This window comes from Cricetulus griseus, chromosome X (assembly GCF_003668045.3).
Source record: "Cricetulus griseus strain 17A/GY chromosome X, alternate assembly CriGri-PICRH-1.0, whole genome shotgun sequence".
Lineage (NCBI taxonomy): Eukaryota > Metazoa > Chordata > Mammalia > Rodentia > Cricetidae > Cricetulus > Cricetulus griseus.
In genome coordinates this window covers 41,601,411-41,625,143 of record NC_048604.1, presented here as the reverse complement: position 1 = coordinate 41,625,143, position 23,733 = coordinate 41,601,411, and the positions used below count along the sequence as shown (strand labels likewise).

General features: G+C 37.2%; 1 protein-coding gene across 1 annotated transcript in view; it reads left to right on the top strand.

Moving 5' to 3' along the window:
- Nucleotides 1–10,370: 10,370 nt before the first annotated feature.
- Nucleotides 10,371–23,733, top strand: part of Nrk (Nik related kinase) — a 95,860-nt gene continuing 82,497 nt past the window's right edge. The window contains exons 1-2 of the mRNA XM_035450262.1: nt 10,371–10,427; nt 17,927–17,992. Coding sequence (XP_035306153.1) covers nt 10,371–10,427; nt 17,927–17,992 — 123 coding nt within the window. The remainder of the gene's footprint in view (nt 10,428–17,926; nt 17,993–23,733) is intronic.

Sequence of the window (23,733 nt, the reverse complement as noted above, 5' to 3'; positions counted from 1 at the left end):
GGTTTAGCACACCTAATACCTTAAGCTAAGACTACAATCTCTTAAGTTAAGACTACTATTTCTATGGATCTATATATATTTAATTTTTTCTTAATATGAAATACATTTTAATTTTAATTCCCAAATTCAAACATTCTAAGCCTTTAGCCACATACTTCTAGCTATCATGGCTATATAAGATAGATACACAATATTCACAATATTTTCAATTATACAAAAAAATTTGAACAGTGCTATTCTAAAATGTTTATTCTAAGAATAATATTTTGAAAGATTTATTTTTATTTATGTGTATGGGAGTGTCTGTGTGAATGCGTGCCTTATATATGCAGGTACCCATTAAGACACTGGACAATAGAAAAAAACAAACTTCTGAACTATATTCGTCATTGTACTTCAAGGATGTATTGATCTCAGTATGGAAACCAGGATATGTGTTACATTGGGGTAGGGGTTCCTCCTTTGCTTCTACAGGAGAAGAAAAGCTTTGGATACCATCAAAGTTGGTCAAGATCCGGTTTGAGCAGGAGAAACCTCTTGATGAGGAAAAAATGATAGGTCATCCACCAAGGTATATCCCACGAGTTGTATGGCGACCTCACAAAGGTGGGGGGAATGTTTTGTTTTTGTGTTAACAGGAAAACCCATCTCCAAAAAGCAAAAAGGCACCAAACATGTAGATGCCTAAAGAAGAGAGGATAGCTATCCAGAAAATAGCATCATACAAAGAAAAATCTGATGTATGGTAAAATATTTATACTAAACCATTTCCCTGCTTCCCAGCACTATCATAGTCCCTACTCACATAAAAATCAAACCTGGCTTTGGAGTTGGACTTGGCCCTCCTTCTCCAAATTCAAACATGTTGTTTAAATAAAATCCAGAGTTTCTGTCTCATATCAAAAGGCCATTGGGGTAAGACCGAAGAAAACAAAATCTAGGACTACTATTGTCTTAACTCTGTATTCTCTAAAATCCTAATTTTCCTCATTGTTAATTTCATCCTTATTGTTACCTTTCCTGGTATATTTACCTATGGGAGTTAAACTTTCTGTGCTGATATTAATGTTTAAGTCCTCCACAGCAGAAAAAAAAGAGTTTCCTAACAGCAATCTTTGAACTCTCCAGAAAGAAGAGGGGCCCTACATCATAGATTCCGCTTGATTCAACTTGATGCCTCTGAACTAACAAATGCCACCCTAAAACCGGTTTGGGACTATAAGAATCCAGATGACTCAAGACTAGCTAGCTGAAATGGTGCACCTTCTTTCTTTTTCATTTTTAATTTAAATTAGAAACGAGATTGTTTTACATGTCAAACCCAGTTCCCTCTCCCTCTCCGCTTCCCCTGCTTCCTTACTAGCTCCTTACCCCATACCCTTTTTGCTCCCCAGGGAGGGTGAGGCCTTACATGGAGGATCTTCAGAGTCTGTCATATCCTTTGGAGCAGCGTCATGTGTCTAGGCCGAGAGAGCATCCCTCTATGTGGAATGGGTTCCCAAAGTCCACCTTCTTATTACACTCTGGCCAGACCTTCAGATTAGAACTTCAGTCAAGCATCTCCTGCCACACAGAGACTAGCTACAAATGTTACCCTAGTGGAGACTTTATGTTGTTCTATTTTTTTTCCTACAGTATCCCTTGGAGTTTTTTGTCCCATTTCAGCAGGAAGTAATCCTAAGTAAACAATATCCCTTTCCCCTACTGTTGGCTTTAGGGGATAATATTCACCTTCATAGGGTTGGTTTTAGTTGTTTAGGGTTGGGTATGGAAGGTGATGCTCAGACTGATATCTCTTTTAGATAAGTTTAAGTGTATGGATGGGAAAGGTATGGTTAAGATGGGATATAGGTATATTAACATATTTTCTAGTGAACTAACTTTAGCAAATGTTAGCTGTAGATAAATTGTTAGATTATTGTATGTTTTTCTGTTTACAATGTTTTGCACACAAATATAAAACTATCTCAATGTATATACATTTTATATATTGATACAACTTAGGATATTTTATCATATTGCACTTTACATTCTACCTCTAGTCAAGACATTTCAATTATATCTCTGTTATTGAGAATTATATATATGTACACAGTTACATATTTTGAGGTCATTTTCCTGGTTAAATTATTTTGCAAGCTTCAGACATCGTACAACTGTGTTTTTGAGAATTATAGTTTTATCACCCATGTTTCTTATTTATGAGATTAGGCAGACATAGATATTTGATCTTCAAACACTTCATAGAGCTGCAGAAAATGGCATTTAAATGTTTTAATATTAGTTCTCCATTGATATGAGACACAATTGCTCCTGACAGCACTGAGCTTTCCTGAAAAAATGTTGGACACTGATGACATTCGTTCTGGAGTCTGTTCTCTCCTCAGCTAATGGCCTCTTGGGCAAAGAACTGTCCCCATCTCAACTGCTGACTTTGGACATGCTGTCCTACTGTGCTTGCAGGAGATAAACTTAGAAGACTGCTGAACCTTGCCAAGCCAGTGTAAGACAGCCTTTCTACCTCCCTGCTTCTGTGTTGGTCAGTCAGATACTCTAGGCCTTAGCCAAAGCTGGTTGCTCCTATGCTGCTGTGAGACTCTGGGTGACTGTCCAGATAGCCTGCTGTTTCTGTCTTCGCTGCACCTTTGGAAGTTGCTCACCTGTACTTCCTGCCTACCTTAGTATTGTTATCCTCCTTCTCAGGTCTTGATGAGGTTGAAGATTAGACTATCACAATTATTGTTCTCTCTTCCTAGATAGAAATATTAAGTGCAAGACTTAAACATTCCAGCTTAGGACAACCCTATAGTAATCTCTGTTATGTCTTTACCCTAGGACTGGATATGTAGTTCTTGCCATTTGCTCTTGTTGCACTGGCAAAAGGTCTTAGGTGTGTTTGTTCTTATTTTTCCTTCTCCTAGAGCATACTTGATATTTGCTATCTTTGTATATAGTTTCGTATCAAGCCTAAATCTTTTTCTTTAGATTAAAAGCAGAATTGTAGTGAGATATCCATCCCGCCCATACCGGTAGCACTGATCACTCCCATTTGGGCGTGGTCACAGGTGAAGACATGATGGAGGAAAGGACTAAATCTGGGGTCCTGGACCTCAGAGCTCTCTCTTGCTTCTGGTCATGTCACAGGGAGCAGCCTGGGAGGATCCTTGGAGCTGGAACCTGTGGCAGTCACCAGATTCTTGTGTAAGTGCATTCTCCCCGAATAAACTTCACTTAACCTCTACTGAGTCTATTGAATCTTGATTCCCATGCAATAATTAGTGGTTACACTGATGGCTTGCACTTACACCATTCAAAACAAGAAAGGAACTAGCTTGTTTGTCATGGCTCAAGTAAACTTTTGCTTTCTCATTGGGAGCATTTTTAGGAGCTATTCTTACAGTATTCTGTGAGAAAATCTCCTAGAATCAATATCAAATTAATTATTCCATACTTTCTGGAATCCTTCTGTGTCTGGTTGTAAGTTTAATTTTTGCCTATTTCTAGACTTGTGCCCCTTCCATTATGCTTCAAAGAGCATAACAATTGGATCTTTAGTTGTTTTTTTCTTATTGTGATTGTATTTTATTTTTCTGAGCCTAGAGACTTGTTCATAAACACACACACACACACACACACACACACACACACACACACACACACAATGCCTACTGCCATCAATTTTTTTCCTCTTCAACTTCTCTATAAAACTGTGTTACTATATTTTTGGTTCAGTAATTATTCATTCAGAAATTGAGCTTTAAATGTTCTTAATCATGTTTCACTGACTCTACAATTGGAATATATGCTACCTTGTCTAAGCCATGGGATCATTAGCATTCTAACATAAACTCAGCCCCCCAAAGTATGTGATTCCTCTTCATAGTTCATTTTTTACACAAAACACACACACAAAAAAAATTGGGGTAGTTAACCAACACTTTAATATTTTTAAGAAACGACATACTTTTTTGTTTTTGTTTTTTTTTTTTTGAGACAGGGTTTCTCTGTGGCTTTGGAGGCTGTCCTGGAACTAGCTCTTGCAGACCAGGCAGGTCTGGAACTCACAGAGATCTGCCTCCCAAGTGCTGGGATTAACACACTTTTTTATCTGATGAAAAAAATATATGTATGAATAAATGTATGTGTATTATAAGTATATAAAAGATAAAGAATTACAGTGATTTGTTTTTTCATTACTCTTGGGTCACATTTTCTTAAAGTGTATCTCCTGAGTGCAATTTCCTGATATCTACATACATATGCATAAATATATTCTGATTTTGAATAAAAATCCTATGTTCTTAAAAATTGATTTTTGTCATATGTATGCATGGTATCATTACTGCTTCTCCCAAACAGTACAATGATCTATATTTAGGAAAATCTTGTCCAGATAGTTTTCTTTATCTTTAGTGTACCCACAACAATGTTATGTGTTTCCTGTATGCTTTCTTTTATCTCCATACAAATACTATCCATCCTGCTTTTAAGATAAATTTCTTTTCTACATAAATGGATAATATCTTGGAGTTCAGTGCTAGAATTCTGTGGTCTTCTCCTTTTTTAAAAAATGTTATTTTCTAGCTTTGCACTGCTAACCTTAATTAGTTTTAAAAACTTGACTGGTATTATTGGAGATTTTTCTGTACCCACACATTTCAAATTTCCTATGTTGTCAATATATAGTGCTCTCCTAGCCGAATCCAAAATATTAGATCTGAATCTTTCAGAATTTAGAGAACTCACTTAAAGTAGGAACATAACAATATTAATACAGTATTACTAGATTATTCTAAGAGCGTAAACAATGGTCAATAAAGTTTGGGATTCTTTAGTCTTTCATATTAACATGATCGAGTGTGTGTATATGTAACAAGCAATAGCAAATGTGTATCCTGAAGTTGCTGGGCTGGGGATTTGAGGATGAGAATGGTATATCTTTTAAAACAAGAAAAGGCTAAGAAGAAAAGGAAGCTTGATGATCAATTTCAGAAATCTGGCTATTGGCTTCAGTGGTCCTAGTTTAATTCTCCTATAAAACAATTGACTTTATTTTTAAGAGTTGCATTCCAGTTTTCAAGAGCAATGAAACCATGTTCATCCAGGATCAGGTTTCCAGGGCCTCATTTTAGAAACAAGCATAGCTCAAACCAGGCTGAGCTTAAGAGCATTCCATGACAAGCAACAGAAGCTTTGCAAACTATGGTCAGAAGGCACATTTCATGACCTTTAGCCTGACGAATAGTGTGTGGATTGTTGCTTTTTCCCCAGAGAAAGAGCACGTAGGAAACGTAAAAAAAGCAAGGTAGCAAAATTGTTCAGAACTGTTGTAGAAACTGTAGCACTCCAAATACACCTCCACAAGCAAAATTTTATCAAGTCTTTAGCACAACAATTCCCAAAGTTTTCCTCCTCCTTACTAGGACTTCTTGAGATTTCCAGATAGATATGCTGCCCCATGTTGATTTTAAGATAATGGACCAGTAGTGGTTTGAATTATGCATGTGTGGATCTTCTTTTCAAGAGAAGTGTTGTATACCCTTGCTTGACTATTCCTTCCCAGGACCCTATCCGGTACACAATAAACTCATGCTAATAGAATTTTTGAGATAATTCATTTTCAGAAGTGACATCTTAGAGGAAACCTAATAACTGACAGACCTTTTGTTTACAGCAGTCTTTCTTAATCCTCAGTAGCTTTCCACGGTTTCACTTAACCACTGTGAGCTATGCTTCTGAAGTATTGACTGGAAAATTCCAGAAGTAATTGATTTATAAGTTTCCAATTACTTTCATTGAAGTATGTTATTATAATTGTATCATTAGTTATTGTTAATTTCTTTCATTATGCTTCATAATGTTTCATAATTTCTTTCATGGGTATCAAGTATAAAAAATAATAGGTGCATATATAATGGGGGCTTTGTAATATATTCTCTGAAGATAAATGAGGTGGTATTGTACTTAATTTTTTTAAAATACAGTATTTCATAACATTCAAACTTTAAGGTAACATTGTATATCTATTGGCATATATTTGTGATAGTAAATGCATAAATGAAGGAAAGGGAACAACAATTGAAAATCTTTTATTGTTTTACTTTGGATCATCTTGCCTCTGCTTCTAGAGAGATTTGGAATCTTTGAAACCATTACTTTTCATGAGTTTTTAGTATTATTCTTTCAAGACTAATATTATTAGCCAAGTCTATGAAAAAAATGAATATGTAGTTCTTTTTACAAAGATGGAATTACTGACTTGGAATTTGATTTTCTACTAAAAGGCACATTGACTGGTGAGAAAGGAGATGTTATCAAGACCAAAGAGGCACACTGGGCCCTTGGGGGGCTCAAACCCTTTCTTTACATCATTTTACAATTTTTTTTCTCAAGTGGCTAACTAGTTAGCTGTTCCTTTGCATTTAGTGTGACACATCTGCTAAGGAGGATTTCTCACAAACACAGCCTCCTTTCAAGTCCTCACTGAATACAGTTCATTCCCAGCCAAAAATCTCTCTGGGAGAAATGTTAATGGATTTCAAAACTATTTTTATTTATTCTTTGAGAATTTCATACATGTATACAGTGTACCTTTATCATGTGGACTCTGCTCTTCAAGTCCTCCAAGACCCCTCCCATCATGTCTCCCTCTCAACTGCTTATACTCTTTTCTTTATAACTCACTGGGTTCAGTTAGTGTTGCCCATGTGTGTGTGAGTGTAGGACCTCCACTGGAGCATGGACCACTTACCAGGGGCCATATCCAGGAAGGAAACTGTCTAACCCTCCCCCAGCAGCCAACAACTGCTAATAGCTTCTCTCCTAGGGGTAGGGCTTCATGAACCCTCACCCCATCTATGGTGGAATTTCCACTAAGGAGCCACTGCATGTCTTCTAATGGGGGATTTTTAGGGGCACTGAAGGTTGCTTGTGAATTTTCTGGACAGATCTTCAGCTTCAAATCCGTGAAATTTCCGTATTAGATACTCTTCCTGGAGCTCTTTGCCCAGAGAATCATAGACTTTGCTTAGGCAACGACTAAGTCCCATTTCTTTTTATAAAGCTCATGATACTTCTTTTAGGAGGGCTGGAGTACTAAAAGGGGGAAGGGGGAACTGGATAGCTCAGGGGCCTAGCTAGTGTTATCTGATCTCACTTACCCTTGGGCTTTTTTGAATCTGGCTGCTCTTCATACAGTCTCAAAATATGCACCAGCCCTTCCCCAGCAATTGACAAGTGGTCTCTGGAGTCAGAGTGCCTGGGTTGGAAGCCAGGATCATCTAATTATTTACTACCTGTGGGGCTTTAAGCAAGTCACTTCTTAACTCTCTGCCTCGATTTGCCTAACTAAACAATGAAGACTATAATGAATAAACTAGAAAAACGTTGGCAAAATGAAGGAGATATTACATGCAAAGCTATTGGCGCCTATGGTAAACATTTCAATAAAATTTAGTTATAAAATATATCAACAACCAGAAGTTTAAAAGGACCTGGGGACTTAAGAAAACGCAATGGGTTGGAGGAAGAGAGTGTGGAAAAACATGGGACCTCAAATGTGGGCTGAGAGATCATTCCTGGGTAAAAAAACAGCCTGACAAATTCCTGGACCTTGGACAAAGTAGGATTACTTTTATGGCTGTTGAGGTCAGGAGGGAGGGAAGGGAGGACAGGGAGGGTGGAGAAGCATGTGGGACAGGGTTAGGGAAACTGGACTGTGGGGTGAGGGGAAGAGAAGCCCTGGAGTTGGAAAACAGGTGCTGTGTTTGAAGTCTGTCTTCTGAGCTGAGCCTTTGGGTGCTATCCGTATGTGCTGGTGCAGTAGTCGGGTTGACTTTCTCCAAGTACGTCTCAAAAAAATCCCCATAATGTCATCTTAAAAGGCAAAGTGTCCACATTCCTCCTTTTTCCTTGAAAATCATAACCAAAATAAATAAATAAATAAATAGTTTCTGTACGGAGTTCGGGTTAAACATCTAGGTTCTGATTGCCCCACCCACAGGAGGCCATCCAGACACTTTAACCAGACCTGTAGAGTCAAGAAGCTCCTGCAGTTTCCCAATATGCGACTGGAAAACACAAAGATCTAATCTGGATTCTCTTGCTTGGTCAGGATTTGCTTTCCTAGGCTGAAACAGTTGGCCACAGAGGCATTTCCCCAACCCCCACATTCAGCAAACATTGGAGGTAAAAATGTCAGCTTGTGAATATGTCTTCACTTTAACAAAGAAAAAGTAAGATCATTTTAGGATTATCTTCAAAGTCCCTGTAATTGTATTTCTTGATTTCCTTGGCTTGATTTCTTAGAACAAGACATACATACAAAATTGTAATTTTCTATGAAATGCAAATCTTCCTTTTTAAAGTTACAGAATGTTCATTTTCCAATTTCCACTTAGGAAAACCCAGAAGCATTTGACTGGACATTCAGGAAATCTTAAATTGTTTTTAAAGGAATAGGATTTTGTGTGGCAGAGTTGTCAAGAATTAAGTTCTTTAAAAGTATAATTTCTGCGATAAGTGTGTGTGTGTGTGTGTGTGTGTGTGTGTGTGTGTGTAAAATTTGGTTGAAGAAGATTCAAGTTAGTACACCCAGGCTTGTTATTTTGAAGGAGGTGCTGGTTGGTTGATTCTGTAGCCATTAACAGAGAATCTTTAAGTAGCGAGACCGGGTTCCTCGGACAAGCTGTAGCCATTACAGAGCTCACCGAGTCTCTGAGATAAAGGATCGTAAAGAAGTCAAACTCTAGCGTTGAAACAGACAGAAAATAAACAAAATCTACTAGCATATAAGAGAAATAATTACAAAATTTTGGAAGCTGAGTCCGAAATGATAAACTCGAGGACAGTGGGAGGAATTATTCGTATAAATCTCCTTTAAGATAGTTAACAAACTTTGTTCATTAAAAAAAGAAAAAAAAAAGAAAGAAACAGGAAACAAATTCCTAATAGCACTGTGACTTGGAGCACAGTAAGCTAGCTCCGGGGAATGTAAGCAGTTTCAGGACATTTTCTAAAGTGTTCTTTGTAGTGTGCAAGAGCTTAGAACGTGGTTAGTTTTAAGCACTGGCTCCCTTTTCTGTAAATGCTTGAAGGAACCAAGTGGCAGCCTCCTTGCGCTTTGCGGGGAAACGAGGCGCACAGCTTCGGAGCCCTTAAAAGTTTTGCAATGAATGAGTGAATGAATGAAACCCGGCCGGGACGCTGGAGGCTGGAAAGCAAGCAGAAACTTTCTGAGCTCACTGCAAGCTCAAAACCTGCAAATTTAGGACACAGGACAGCCAGGGCTGCTGACACTGAGTCTGTGTCTCTTAACCTAAACACCTGTTCTCAGGTGTGTTTTTGACTGAGCAGCCTCCTCCGCCAGACGCCAGTTAGCCCTTGGGCTAGAGGAGAAGCAGATGCCTCCAGGGGGATCTAAGGAACTTTCTGCTCTGTACTGAGCTGCTAGTAGCTCTGAAAATTCACGTTGTAGGCGACCTAAAGACTCCATTCCTGCATTCACACTAGAGCACACACCCAAGTCTGATCCCTAATCCGACGGGCGAATCCTTTCCTTCTCTTTCCTGATTTTTTTTCCCGATCAACGGAGCAATTAAATTAGAGGCAATGGGAAAGAGAACCCAGACCACTAGGAAAGTTACAGTGTTTCTTTGGGGGGAGACGATGGTGCGGGTTGTTTGGACTGTGGCAGAGCTGTGGGGCCCAGACTGGGAGCGGCGCTGAGCGGGACCGGTTTTCCGGGGCTGGCAGCTGCCTAGCAAAAGTTTCCTGTGGAACAGTGGCCGGCGGGGGGGGGGCGGGGCGGCAGGCGCAGCCCAGGACCCGGGGGCGGGGTGCGCGAGGCAAGAGGCTGGCCCGAAGACCGTTAGAGAGGCTCGCTCAGCCCCGGGGCCCCCTGGCTCGCCTCCCTGCTGAGCGGCTGCCCACCTGGCGACGTGACGCTCCACCAATCCCCTTCGAGCTCCTCCGGGCCCCTGCGCCTTGCACCGCCCCCCTCCTCACCCTGAAAGGCGCACCCTGCCCCGGCCGCAGTGCGCTCTCGCTGCGGAGCACCCTTCTGGCTTCTTCGTCTCTCAGACGGACGGACGCTGGAGCTCTTCTCTTGCCCTTAGCCAAACTTACTTTCCCGCCTCTTGAAAACTCGAACTTTCTTCTTCCTCCTCCCTTCAGCTCGCTCTTTTCCACTCCGTTCTCCTCCTCTCCCACGCCACAAACCCACGTCCCCTTTCCTCTCTCCCATCCCCTCCTCCCTTCCCGGGACCCCCTTAAACTCTTCTTCCTCCTTCATCTCAGAGACTCAGTTCCAGCGCTCCTGCTGGACTCGGTCTCCTGCTCGGTCTCCTGCTCCAGTTCTTCTTCTCGAAGTCATGGCAGGACCTGGGGGCTGGAGGGACAAGGAGGTGACAGATCTGGGTCACTTACCGGTGAGTAAAGGACCCCCGGGCCACCGCCCTCCTTATGCGCTTCTTTCTGGGGCTTTTGAAAGCCTGGGGGGGGGGCCACACCCTCCAGCAGCCTAGGCCAGGACTTCGACGGACTGTGACTCAGGATGGGCCAGGAAAGCTCCTGAACAGAATCAGCGTCCCTGGGCTGCTGGCTAAGGTGAAGGCCACAAAAAAAAAAAAAAAAAAAAAAAAAAAAAAAAAAAAAAAAGGACAGGGTGACGTTGGGGAGAAAGAAGTGGGTCCTACAGGGTGGGGCCTTTTCTAAATAGAGCCCGCTTTGTCTAGCTGCGCCCGGGTACGGGTACCTGTAATAACAGCATTCGTGGAGAGGACAAGTGGCTGCGCCCCCCTCCCCCGCTTCTTTTGCCAGCAGAAATCTCTACCTATGGGTGACCCCTAAAAAAGTAATGAGCACTAGAAAATTGAAGCATTGAGTCACACTGCTCTCACTTTGTAGCAGTAGTTTCTAAAAGTTTATTCTCACCAGGAAAATGTTCTCGATTTAGTATTGCTGGAGCGGGAAGAACTCGACGGCGCCTGGATAAGAACTGAATTCTGTACATGCCTTTTAATTTTTGAAACAATGTATTATGTCCCTTAGATAACGAAATATATTTTTTTGTTCCTGGTTATGTGCAGGGTCTCCTTTTACTCCATGTCCAGTTGAAATTGATTGGTGAGCTATTAAAGGCATCATAAACAGCAGACTTACTACTGTAATAACACCGTTTATTTCATTGGCATCTGGTTTCTGGCTGATACTGGATCCCACCCAAATCCATTTTTCAAGTTCCCTTTTTAGATTGGCATTTCACTTGCACCCTCTCTTGAATGCAAAGGGCCCCTGGACTCTCCAAAGGAGAACTAAGCAGGCGCTGTGCTGGAATGATCGCCAAGCATGTGTAGTTCAGGGCATTGGCCTCCTTGCCTTGAGTAAAGCTAAATATTAACTGTGAGGTTATAGGACTACTCAAAGTCATCTTGCCTTAATTAATTTTGTGTATGTTTGGCATTTAAATATATGGGTTGTTAATGATGGCAGATACCTGCCTCCCTAAAAATGGGACACTCCCAAGGCCTCCTTTTATAATTTTGCGAGTGGTATGGTATATGGAGAGGGGAAGTGATCTACGTGGGTAATATTTTAGCAAACTGTTATCAATCAATCATTAAGAGCACATACTTCAAGTCAAAACTGTTGAATGGCAACAATTAGAAATGTTATTGTTGCAACTCCATAAAATAAGACCAAACATTAAAAAAAATTAAACCATTTTTTCATCCCACATGCACCTGAAACCATTTCTTTTCCAGGATGTATACATGATATTATGGATTATGGAGGACTCAATTGGTGGATTGCCTTTTGAGCAGAATTTTCTTTTTCAGATTACGATTGATTTGTTCCTGAATAAGACTGTAAAGCCAGTGAGTGAGCTGCTCGTCTCCTCATCATTCTTGGTGTGTGTGTGTGTGTGTGTGTGTGTGTGTGTGTGTGTGTGTGTGTAAGCACACATGGACAAGCTGAAATAAACTGCTGTCTAAAAATGACCACATTAGGGGATGGAAAAGACCTTATAGAAATGATAGCACAGGGAACTCCAAACCCAAAGAACAACAACCACAAAAAAGTAAAGGTGCTATTACCACAAACATTGGAGATAAATTCCCTGCATTAACTATCCTAGTCATGGCTTTGGGACATACAGATCTGATGAGAGTCCATGAGATAAGCAAAAAGGCTGAAATCTTTATATTATAGTTCACTAAGCATTACTGTTCTCAAGATTGGGTGAGGATGGCAGTAGATACAGGAGAAAAAGATGAAGTTGGTTTGTAATTTTAGGGAATATGGGAAAGACACATAAACATAGGGTACAAATGATATTTTCCCTCATTTTAAATCATGGAAGGTTCAATTTAGGAAAATTCTTATATTTCAGAATTTTGTATTAGAGTAATTTTTCTGTACTATCTGAGAAAATCATGGGTAATTCTCCCCTCTCCTTAGATTCAAATTCCAAGAAAAGAAATATAGCTGCAAGCAGCATACTCTTCAATTTTTTCTTTATATCAAATGTTTGGAGACTTAAAGTCATTGTTTCTTTAGTCAGTGAGCTATAGTTTTTTTGTTGTTTTGTTTTACATTTAACTTGTATTTCGAAGACTTTGAAGTAAATGAATAGATGAATTGATAGTTAAGTTAGATAGACATTTACATTTTGATGCAGAGAGATGTGATCAAGCAAAACAAACAAACAAAAACGGCATAGGGCAGTGTCCCTTGCAATAGTTATTTTCAATAGGACACATGTGAAGGACAGAATATTGGCATACGTCCCTGCTAAGTGTAACAGTTTAGAAACAGCTAGATAATGAGGGGAGATTATAACCTTCAAATGTCAACTTGATCAAAAAGAATCTTGGAGGCCTGGGTATGGACTGACTGAGCTTTAGAATACATGCCTAGCATGCACAGGTCTTGGGTTCAATTCCCATATTACGTAGCACACACAAACATATATACAAATCTTTCAGAGTATAGAAGTATAATTAGATATATGTTTGGGATTTATACATTACATACTCTTTATGATCAATTAAATGAATGTAGCATGTGCTTGTACAAGAGTATAAATTGGGATTTAAAGAAACAGATGGAAACTTGAGTCATGGAAGTAGAAGGACCATGATTTTGGGGCTAGTGCTGGCTGCATAGTGAGTTCCAGAATAGCCTGAACTTCCAAAAGGACAAGTGCTATAAATATATGTGATATTTTTAATTAGATAATATTTACGCCTAAAACATTAAGCAGTAGTGAAATTAGCAGAGAGAAATTACATAAATTTCACAATTGTAAATGCTATTTTGATGCAATTATAAAGCCTCTTGTATAGGGCCTTAGCAACATAGATAAGAAAGCCATTACAATTATCAGTGAATAGGTCAATTCAATCATATTTGCTCTTGTTTTTAAGACAGAGTTTCATGTGGCTCTGGCAGGCTTCCAGTTATTTATATAGCTGACACTGGTCTTGAGCTCTTGGTTCTTCTGCCTTTATTTTCTAAGTGCTGGTAGTAAAAATAGATCACCACAGAATCATACTTGTCAATGACCTGCTCTAACTTTTCCCAATTTTTAATTGAATATATACTTCCTATAGGAGAAGAAAAGTAGAGAGATTTGTAGTTTATGCTTCCTTTCTTTGCAGAGAATTGTATTGTGTTATAATTGCATATAACATTTTTGTTAATTTATAATTTATTATATATATATATTTATATATAGGACAGGTAAGCCTTCCTAACTCAATCTTCTTCCTCTCTAAATCTAGCTGGTTGCATTGGTGGTTCAGTGATAGAATTCTCACCTGCCAAATCTAGCTGGTCTTGCACTACGATTGTCTCTCAAGCCTTCTATGCCCAGTATGGTAATGACATTCCTTGTGGATTTGGGCTTGGTATTTGACACTGCCATGTATACTCCTAATCTATATTGGGGTCAGGATTAGACAGGCTTTGAGGACAGTAGTGGCAGAGGTGATCTGAAATAGTACATGATCTAAACACTATATTTGAAATACACTAGGTTTACTGTTAAATATAACTTCCAGTTTTCCCAGTCTTCACTACGAAGGCAAAACCTGAGTTCCGCATTCAGTCATGAGAAGCTTCCCACTTTACCAAGCCCCTTAGCTGCTCTGTGAAAGCAATTTTGCCTTCAAGCGCACAAGGTTTGAAATATCCAGCATATCATCCATTACATGTAGAATACTGCCTCAGCTTGACATTGCAATTCAATCTATTTTCTGAGGCACGTTCCCTGTCTCCAGAACAGCGTTTTTCCATAGTTTAGTGCACAGAGGCAGGGTACGTGTGTTGAGAGTCCTCTGGGTGTCTTAAAAGAATTGTCCAAGGGAATTGTGATTTCATAATGAGAATTCTTTCGTTTTAAACAGGATTTCTATATGAGTCTCATGAAGGGAATATATATTCAACCCATGGACTATGAAGTAGAGATCTATACAGATTTTTCCTTCGTAAGCTCTGATTCTATTGGGAAGCTCATCCTTGTCACTGTCTCTGAGTTTCACTCTACTGTTTATCTCATTAGAACCAACGTTTTAGGAACTCTACCTAAAAGGTCTTTTCATCAAATTACTATTTGTAACATTAAAAATAATGGAAGAAAAACACTCTCTATACTCAGTGTTTATTCTCACCCCCTTTGTTATGTAACCAGTGGAACATGTTCCCTAATCTTTAAGTGAATGGAAGTACATTTGAAACTTCTTGCTACTGTGTTGACCAAGTATTGCTTTTCTTTCCTCTGGTGTATAGGCGCATTTAGTTTTATTGATCAGGCTAGGAAATGTGTCTTCCTTGACCAGGAAACACTGCCTTCTAGTGGTTCATTTGCTTCATTCTTCCACACCCTTACGAAAATTAACCACTGGGATGCTCAGTCTTTCCTTCTCCTGCCTTCCTTCAGAAGAAACAACTCTCAAATTCCAGTTTTCAAGGACAGCTGCATTAGGGATTTTAATTTACTGGAGATAATTTTGGATATATAGAAATATGTGAAAAATAGTTTTAAAAATTGCCTAAAAGTTTCTGGCTCAGAAATAAGTTGACTTTTTTTTTTTCCATCTCACTTTTTGAGGGAAGATCTAGGAATTTGGGTATCTTATTTTATTGTCCAGAATACATATGGACTGACTAAAAATGGAAAATGGGATATAAATATTGTACATTAGTTTAAAAATCAGCACAGTTCTTCCTCTTTTTATATGAATTTAGTAAATCATTTAGTTGTAGAACAGATTAGAGGTGAGATAAGGATTAACAAGAGCACACGGAATGAATGGAAGGAATAGCCTTAGAATATAGGAATACTAAGTTTGATATGCTTTTAAAACTTGAAATTTAAAAATGTATTGTTTTATTTAAATTGAACATTAGGGTAAGTAAGATGATTTCATTCCTTGTGACTAGAAAACAAAGATTTCTGACAACATTAACAAAGCCAAAACAAGATTTCTGTGATTTTCACAGTACACTTCCTCACTTTTTCTTTTGAGTAATTAGACACTGACTTAAAACCCCACTGTAGATATGCTTATGGTTGAAGGGCAGAGATGGGATAAGATACATTTCTGAAGATTCAGAGATTCCAGCTACATATCAACAGACAATGTGAGAGTTCCCAAACCTGGTATCTTATCACAATGAACACAACTGTGCATATAAAAGTAATAGCTTACCAATAGGATTTAGATAGCTTGTTTGTTTTAAAAAGTAACCTGGGCCAGCAAGATTGGCTCAGCAGGTAAAGGTGCTTGTGGCCAAGTCTGAAGACTGGAGTTCCATCCCCTGAATCTGAAAGCTGAAAGCACGGACTCCAAGAAGCTGTCCTCTGACCTCCATATGTGCAGCATGGCATGCATAATGTGCCCCCACACATCACAGAATAAATAAATAAATAAATAAATAAATAAATAAATAAATAATGCATTTTTATAAAGTGAGCAGTTGTTGTTTCTAGAATTGTTAACGGTGTAAATAAACTTTTCAATGATATGTTTGGAAGAAACATGCTACTCTTTTGTTGCTTACCTTTTCCCATAAGTCTTCCAGAGAGTCATAGCAAAAATTCTGTACAAGATATTAAATATACTTTGCTTCTCAAGTACTAAAAGCTGTCATTTAAAGATATTTTTATTTTCAGCTGGAAGATATGCCTTGATCTACTTTCTTATAATCATGACTTTATTGTGTTATTCTTCATTTTAATGAGTATTTTAAGAAAAGAGAACTCTGGATTGCTGCCTTAATGCTTTTGTCAATTCTGTGGAAACATCTGGATTTTTGGATGAAAGTACCAGATAATTTGTCCTGCAAAATATTAGAACTCAGAAATCACTGAACACAATGCCTTCATTTTCCACATGTGATAATGGAACCCAACAGAATAAATGTCACCCAGAGTTGTATAGTTAGTTATTAACAACTCTGGAGCCAAAACTCACTTCTCCTGACTGTCCATCCATTTGTATACTTGTTGACTAAGATTAATCCAGAGTTGTCATTTAACTATGACAGTTTTGCTAGATCACATAAACATCACACAAATCTTAAGAAATCTATGACTTTCTTCATGTATGTTCTTTACACTAAGTAGCTGTTTACTCTTTTTTATCTTGCATTTTTTCACAGGGATAAAATTATTTTATAACATCATTAAATATTTGTGTTCTGTACACTTTCTGGATTTCTAAGTATTTGCCAGTGCCTTTACCGTTATTTGTATAAATTGACATCTACTCATGGTTCATACATTTTTTTTAAATCTCTGGTGTTGATTAAAAATCAAACTTTATGGAATCATTTTTGGTGAACAGGAAGATAATACTCACATGACAAGGTAAGAGCATAATCCTCGATGATGAGTAGGAAAGATTTAGCACTGTATCCATAAATATATTTTATTTGGTATGGAGAGTCAAAAGAATATTGATCAGTTTGTGCCATGAAAAGACAGTTGATATAATTGTGAATGTAAGAAGCAAAACCAACATTATCTCCGGGTTTTAGACAGACACTCCTAATGCCATGATTTGTGCTTTATTGTCCATATATATAAACAGTAGTTCTAAGTGTTTCTGTGCTATAAATTAGTTAATTAGACTTTGTCCAATATCTACCCCTCCTTCATGAATGTTAAACGTTTAATCGATCTTGTTAGAACTCAGAAAGGGATAATAAGTGAATACTTCTTTAGCAAATGTCTGAACTTATTTCTGTCTTACTTATATCTTTGTAGTTTACTCAGAATTACTTACCTATGGTGATATTATTTATAATTTATTAAAGCTTGCCTGAGGATTCAGAAACCAAGGTCAACTACAAACTATAGAAGCCAGGCACACACCTTTAATCCTAGCAGCCAAAAGGTAGGAGGTGTTGGTACACATCTTTAATCCTAGGACTCAGGATTAAGAGGTAGATGGATCTTCGTTGAGTCCAAGGCCACCCATATCTACACAAGATTAATCCAGTCCTAAAGAGAAACAGCTCACACAAAGATGATCTCAGCACCTTTAATAGCATTAGGGAGGTATATAAGCCAGGAGCAAGGTCTCAATGTCAGACATTCATTCTCCAGGCATGTTGAGAATAGGAAAGCCCCAGCCCTTTTAGAGGTAAGAATTTACTTTCAGGAAAGCTTTAATATATCATAAATAGTATATCACTACACTTACCTGTATACAGCTTAATTATGATTGCATATTTTCTTAGTGTTTTTTTAAACAAATTAATATACTCAATCTAAGGATATTGAAACCTATTCTTTTGGGAAATGGGTTCATCAAACAACATGTTTCAGGGGGTGCCTTTTATTTTGTGAATTCTAAAAGAACAATGAGGATTGGAATTTTTTCAAGAAAACTTATGATTTTTGTTCTACTTTTTGTAGGATCCAACTGGGATATTCTCACTAGATAAAACCATTGGTCTTGGTACTTATGGGAGAATCTATTTGGTAAGTGAAACTAGGTTATTAATTCATGTTAAATTTTCTAATAACAACTATAATTGTGAGTCAAAAATCCCAACAGTGTAAATAAAATATTGCTAAAATATAGTACATAAATCTGAGAGGTGAATCAAATTAAAATACATCATTGAGATTTTAAATTTTAATATTTTAATGCAAAAATGGATTGGAAAAGCTATGTTGAACCAATGAGCATAAATGCAACATTAATAGCAAAAATGAAACTCATTGATTAAAAGAGGAAAATCAAATAGAATGTACGAAAATAATAATATCACTTGTTTTATAATATATATCAGTGGATTTTAGTCATCTGCATTCAACTTTAAATTGAATGTTTTACTATTCATAGACAAACTTCATTATTTGACTATTAGTGCACGCGAGTTTGCAAATGTATAGATAAGTTTGCTAAAGAATTTCTCAAGAAACACTACACTTATTTAATAATTGTATATTACAAACTAAGTATGCCCTAGGAGCTGTGACAATCCCCTGGGATGAACTAATGAATGGAACAAATGTTGTTTCTACTCTTCTTGGGGGCTTATACTATTGAAACATATCATTAAGTGTGCATATGTATAAATCATTGTTTAAAACACCCACATATGGTATGCAAATAAACACATAGCTATACAATTCTAATTGTCAAGTATTAACTGTTAGAAACTCATAGCAATCTAGATGTACAAAACAGGGAAATTCATTTAGATTGGAGGTTCAAATGTTGACGTACTTCCAGAAAAATTAAAAATTGATATCAGGAGGATAAAAATAAGATGTCGTTGAGGTGGATATTCAGACATTCCAGGAGGTAAGGACAGTATTAAGGGGTTGCAAGTAACCTTGTTACCTTAGTCAAGCCTGTTTCTTGTACTCTAAAATATGGTAAACTTCTATGTTATCTATCTTATAATGTTTTAATATACAAGGTTTTATACAAGGAAGCACTTCTTTTTACAAGGACTTTCCCTTGAAACCAATGTTACTGTACCTAGTCTAAATTTACTGCCCAGTTGACCACAGGTCATATTTATATGGATCTTGTATTAATGCCCTGATCTAGACCTAAAGGAAACATCTTACCCATTCAGACAAGGATGCCCTCTATAGGACATGTCTGGAGCAGCATCTTCCCAGTGAGGCTTCTTGTCTAATTTATCTGTCCACATTGGAGAGAGAGATACTTTGTAAAATTTTTTAACAAAGCACATTCCACATAGTAGCAAGAGCAATGTAGGCAAGCCCTAAGTATAGAAAGAAGCTTAACGAGTATAGGGAACAGAGAGAGTGACAACAAAAAGGACAAAGGTTTCCTGTTCTTCAAATAGTTTTGATCTTCCACATAAACAGAACTGATTATTTACAGACAGTAATAATGAAATAGAGCCAAGTACATTGGCTATGACATGTTTAATTTCATATTGCTCAGTCTTGCCTCCTAATGCAATGATAAAATACATTATACATGGGTAGCAAAATACCTTTTAATGACAGACACATTTAGAATTTGTATATTCTATAAATATTTCAATTCCTGAGACGGGTGTATATGTATATATGCATTTGTAATTCTTCTAAGAAGCATACCGCCTTCTCCATCACCAAATGTTGGAAATAAGGTAAGAATTGAACATTCATCAGAGCTCTGATGTCCTCACCAGAAGAAGAGTCAAAAAGCGAAAAAGGTATGTTATGCATGAAAATTTATTTTTTAAAACTATGGGTCTAGTATATAATTAATTAAATTTACTCATGAGTTTAAGCAAATATTTATAATCATGAGTTTAAACCAGTATTTATAATCATTTAGCTATCACCACAAATGAAGACTTAAATATAGATTTTATGTTAATGCAAGTCAAGCAGTGCACTTACACTTAGTTGTATGGTATACCAAATGACATGCAATGATTATGATTATTATAAATTTTGTTTTTACATGTAATATAAACCTTCAATTGTGCTATAAGTTTTATTTATACTGAATATACTGACTCTATACTTACTGTTTTTTGGGGGGTAGGTGGTTTACTTCTTTAGACAAAATAAAAGTAATGCCTTTTATATTAAAGTTTAGTTTAGCCATTTCTAGAATTTTCATTTATTTGTGAAAACCCAATTTTATACCTGGCATGAAGAGCTTAAGACTGAAGACTTTAATGTTTCTTATAGTTTGAGGCTTCTACTAACGAAAGGCATGATTTCTTTACTTCTGGAAAATATTTACAGGCATAGAGGCTGTATTGACATATTCTCTTAGCAATATAAACTTGTTCCTCCATTTCCATCTGGTTTCCATAGTTTCTGGTGTGTGTGTGTGTGTGTGTGTGTGTGTGTGTGTGTGTGTGTGTGTGTGTATGTTTCCAGGATGTCCTCTCTCTTTTGCTTGCCCTGTCCTAGTAGTGTTGTATCTTCCTTCATTTTGGCTGTGCCATAAATCCACATGGAGATGCCTGTGTGTCTGTAATTACATACTGTTTCTTCAGACTTAAGGCTTGTTGATGGCATTGAACTCCTCTCTAGATTCAAAAAATGTGATTTTTGTAGATTGATTTTTTTCTTGCTGTTAGGCTAAGAGTGGCTCTCTTTCTGGATCTCATATCCTCACGCAAAGTGAGAAGTCTATGTAAATATCTTTTAAATAAATGCTTATAATACAGTCAATCACTGTATGGTAGGACACATCAGCTTCTAAGAATTTTATGTGAACCTATTTAGATCCAGAGCTAAAAGTGCTTTCCACTCTCAGATTTTCTAAGCATAGCCCAGTTTTGAGATAGTTATGCTTAAAGTTGTATTTACAACATAAAGATATTTTTCTGTCACTCACTTGTAACTTTACCCCTTTTTATTATATCTCTAATTTCTTTCTGTAAAAAGATACATTAATATTACCCTTGTAGAAAACAACATGGAATAAGTTGTCATCAGTTTTAAAGGGATAATCCTCTTTGCACTAATAATTCTACTTTTAGAAGTTTATAATAAAACACTCCAAATTAGAAGAATAAAGACACTCCCTGCAGCGAAAAGTTGGCATATTTTGGTGAGGGCATAGTCCTTTGAACCAGGAAGATCTAATTCAGTGCTTAGAGCTATGGCAGGGAATCAGCCATTTAACCTCTGATTACACATTTCTTTTTGGTTATAAGACAGAGTTCATCCTATTTACCTTGCAAACGTGGATGAAACTTAGAAACAGTATTTATAGAATGTCTAACATATGGTCAATTTCTGTTAAAATTACTATTACTTTCGTTACTGTTGCTATCATTTCCACAAAGAAAAACTCAGTAATACAGTAAACAATAAGGACTTACCTTATACTTGGTATTACACTGTTTTGTAAAGCAATATTTAGTAAAATAACATATGTATACTTAGTGTGCTAAATAACATATCAATTATTACACTTACATCTTAATTATACATGTGCTTAAATATGCAGCTGAAAAATATTGAATAAAACTATTAGATTAGTAAGATATTGGATAGTTTTTCTAGTTCATGTTTTTTAAAGATTGTAGTTTCTGTCTATAATGTTACATCATTGAGATAAAATATGTCTATATTTTACATAGATGTATACATCTATTATATATTAGACAATAGCAGCTGTTAAACAACTAACCTATACAACAAAATGGAAATATGATACCATTCAAAGTTAATGTGAGAGTGACTCACAGAGTCCCTTGCTTTTTTGGTACTGCCAACCACATCCCCTGCTGTTGTTTGTTTTGGTTAAAGTCTCTCCAATGTCTTCCAGCTTGTTTCCAAGGCCTCCTTCTCTGGCAGGTTTCCAGCTGTCTGCTGAGGTCTGTGCACATAGAAATGAAGACTGAGTTTCACTCTATTCTACCTTGTAACTCTTTTCCCTTCCTTCTTCTAATTAGACACCTATCTTCCCACCCTATCCCTCTTCTTGCCAATATCAGCTTCACTTGAAATTGTGGGTTTCCTTTTCCTTCTTCATTTTAGAAGAAATACAAGTACTGCTCTTCCCCTTTTCCTCAAGTGGGCTTAGAAATAGTAGTTTTTCCTTACCTTTAACTACTAGTCCCATAGCTTCTGATTAGTATTTTCAATTAGAAGAATAGTTAATATTTGGCCATGGGATGGCATAGCTGCAGAAAGAAAATAGGCTATGGGCTGTTAAGATGGATGACTCACTGAGTAAAGGTGGTTGAAGCATAAGCCTGATGACCTGATTTCAATCCCCAGAGCCCTTATGAAGGTAGGAAAGAATAAAATCTACAAAGGTGTTCTGCAATCTCCATATGTACACCATAGTACATAAGTAATGATCCCCAACCCTCCAAAGATACAGGATAAAACTTAATGATACAGGATAAAACTCAAATTTCTCAAGGAGCAGTGTACACAGAGGTGCCTCAATAATTTTATGAAATATTAAGTAAGAGAACAAGACCCTTTAGGGAGGAAGGGTAGAAACTGGCAAACTGACAGTCTTTCTTACACTAAGCATGGCACTTGAGTTTTCTGACCATATTTATTCAACAATAGCATAAATGATCTAGACATGATAATTGCTACAGTTTTCTTGTGGCTTTGAGATTATAGCACTTCACATAGTGCCAGACACCACATATAATGTAAGCTACTATCAACAATATAATGACAGCAATCCTGTAGTCCTTTCACCTCCTCACACACTAGAAGTTGATTACTGGCTAATGGTAATTCATTGGAGTAGTTCCACCTTTCAGTTAACTCAATAAAATATTCTTCAGCATATTTTTCTGTTTCTTCCTCTATTTCACCACAAGATAGGCTTGTTAATTAGCTGAGTAATTATTATCCATTGCGCAGGTAAAAGTTGGCAGTAGGCATACTAAGAATGCAAAGTTGCATTGGTATGTAATATTAGCAAAACAGTCAATTGAACTTTCAGAATGGATAAAATGACCTTGAGCTTCATGAGCTCTCAACTGAATTGTTAACATCTGAAACCTGCTCCTACATTGCCATTTAGATATGATGAAGACAATAAAAGGAGCTAAATGATTTGAGGCAACCATTTCATCAAAGGAAAATTCATCTGGAATATAGTAAAAAAATTACATGGATAATTCTGAAACTGAAGATTATCTTGGATGTTGATCCTTAGGAGACCTTAGTGGAGACCTTGGTAGTCAGAAGGTTAATTCAGGTAAATAATAGTGTGACAGTATAGTCATGAGCAAATTCCTGACTTGTTTTTGCTTTGGCAATGCACCACTAATTGTGACATCTTGTTTAAAAACACTGTCCAATGCATGGCTCTTAAAATTTAAATTTTTTGTACACACTTCTGGAAACATTGTAAACCTTACCAGCCAGGTGAGATTGAGGTTCATTAGTTACATTTTCAGCATTTGAATTTGGAGCAATGAATGGGAAAAGAAAGGAAGGAAAGAAATGTCTTCAAAGTTGATGACATGCAATTTATGATATTTAAAATTAATTTCCAGAAATATGGTGCTGACATTTGAGTTGCCTAGCCACTAGGTCTATTGGATGGGAGAGTGAATATTTTTCCTTTTAGGCTGAAATTATACTGTTTATTTGCCTACCAAATGTCTAGCACTGTGAATGCTTTCTTTTTAGGTAGGAAAGTTTCCTCACATCCTTGCCATTTTGCAAATATAGCTCAATTAAGTCAGCCAACAAATATTACTTGAGTGCCCACAGAGAACACAACACTGGGTATTTTATCA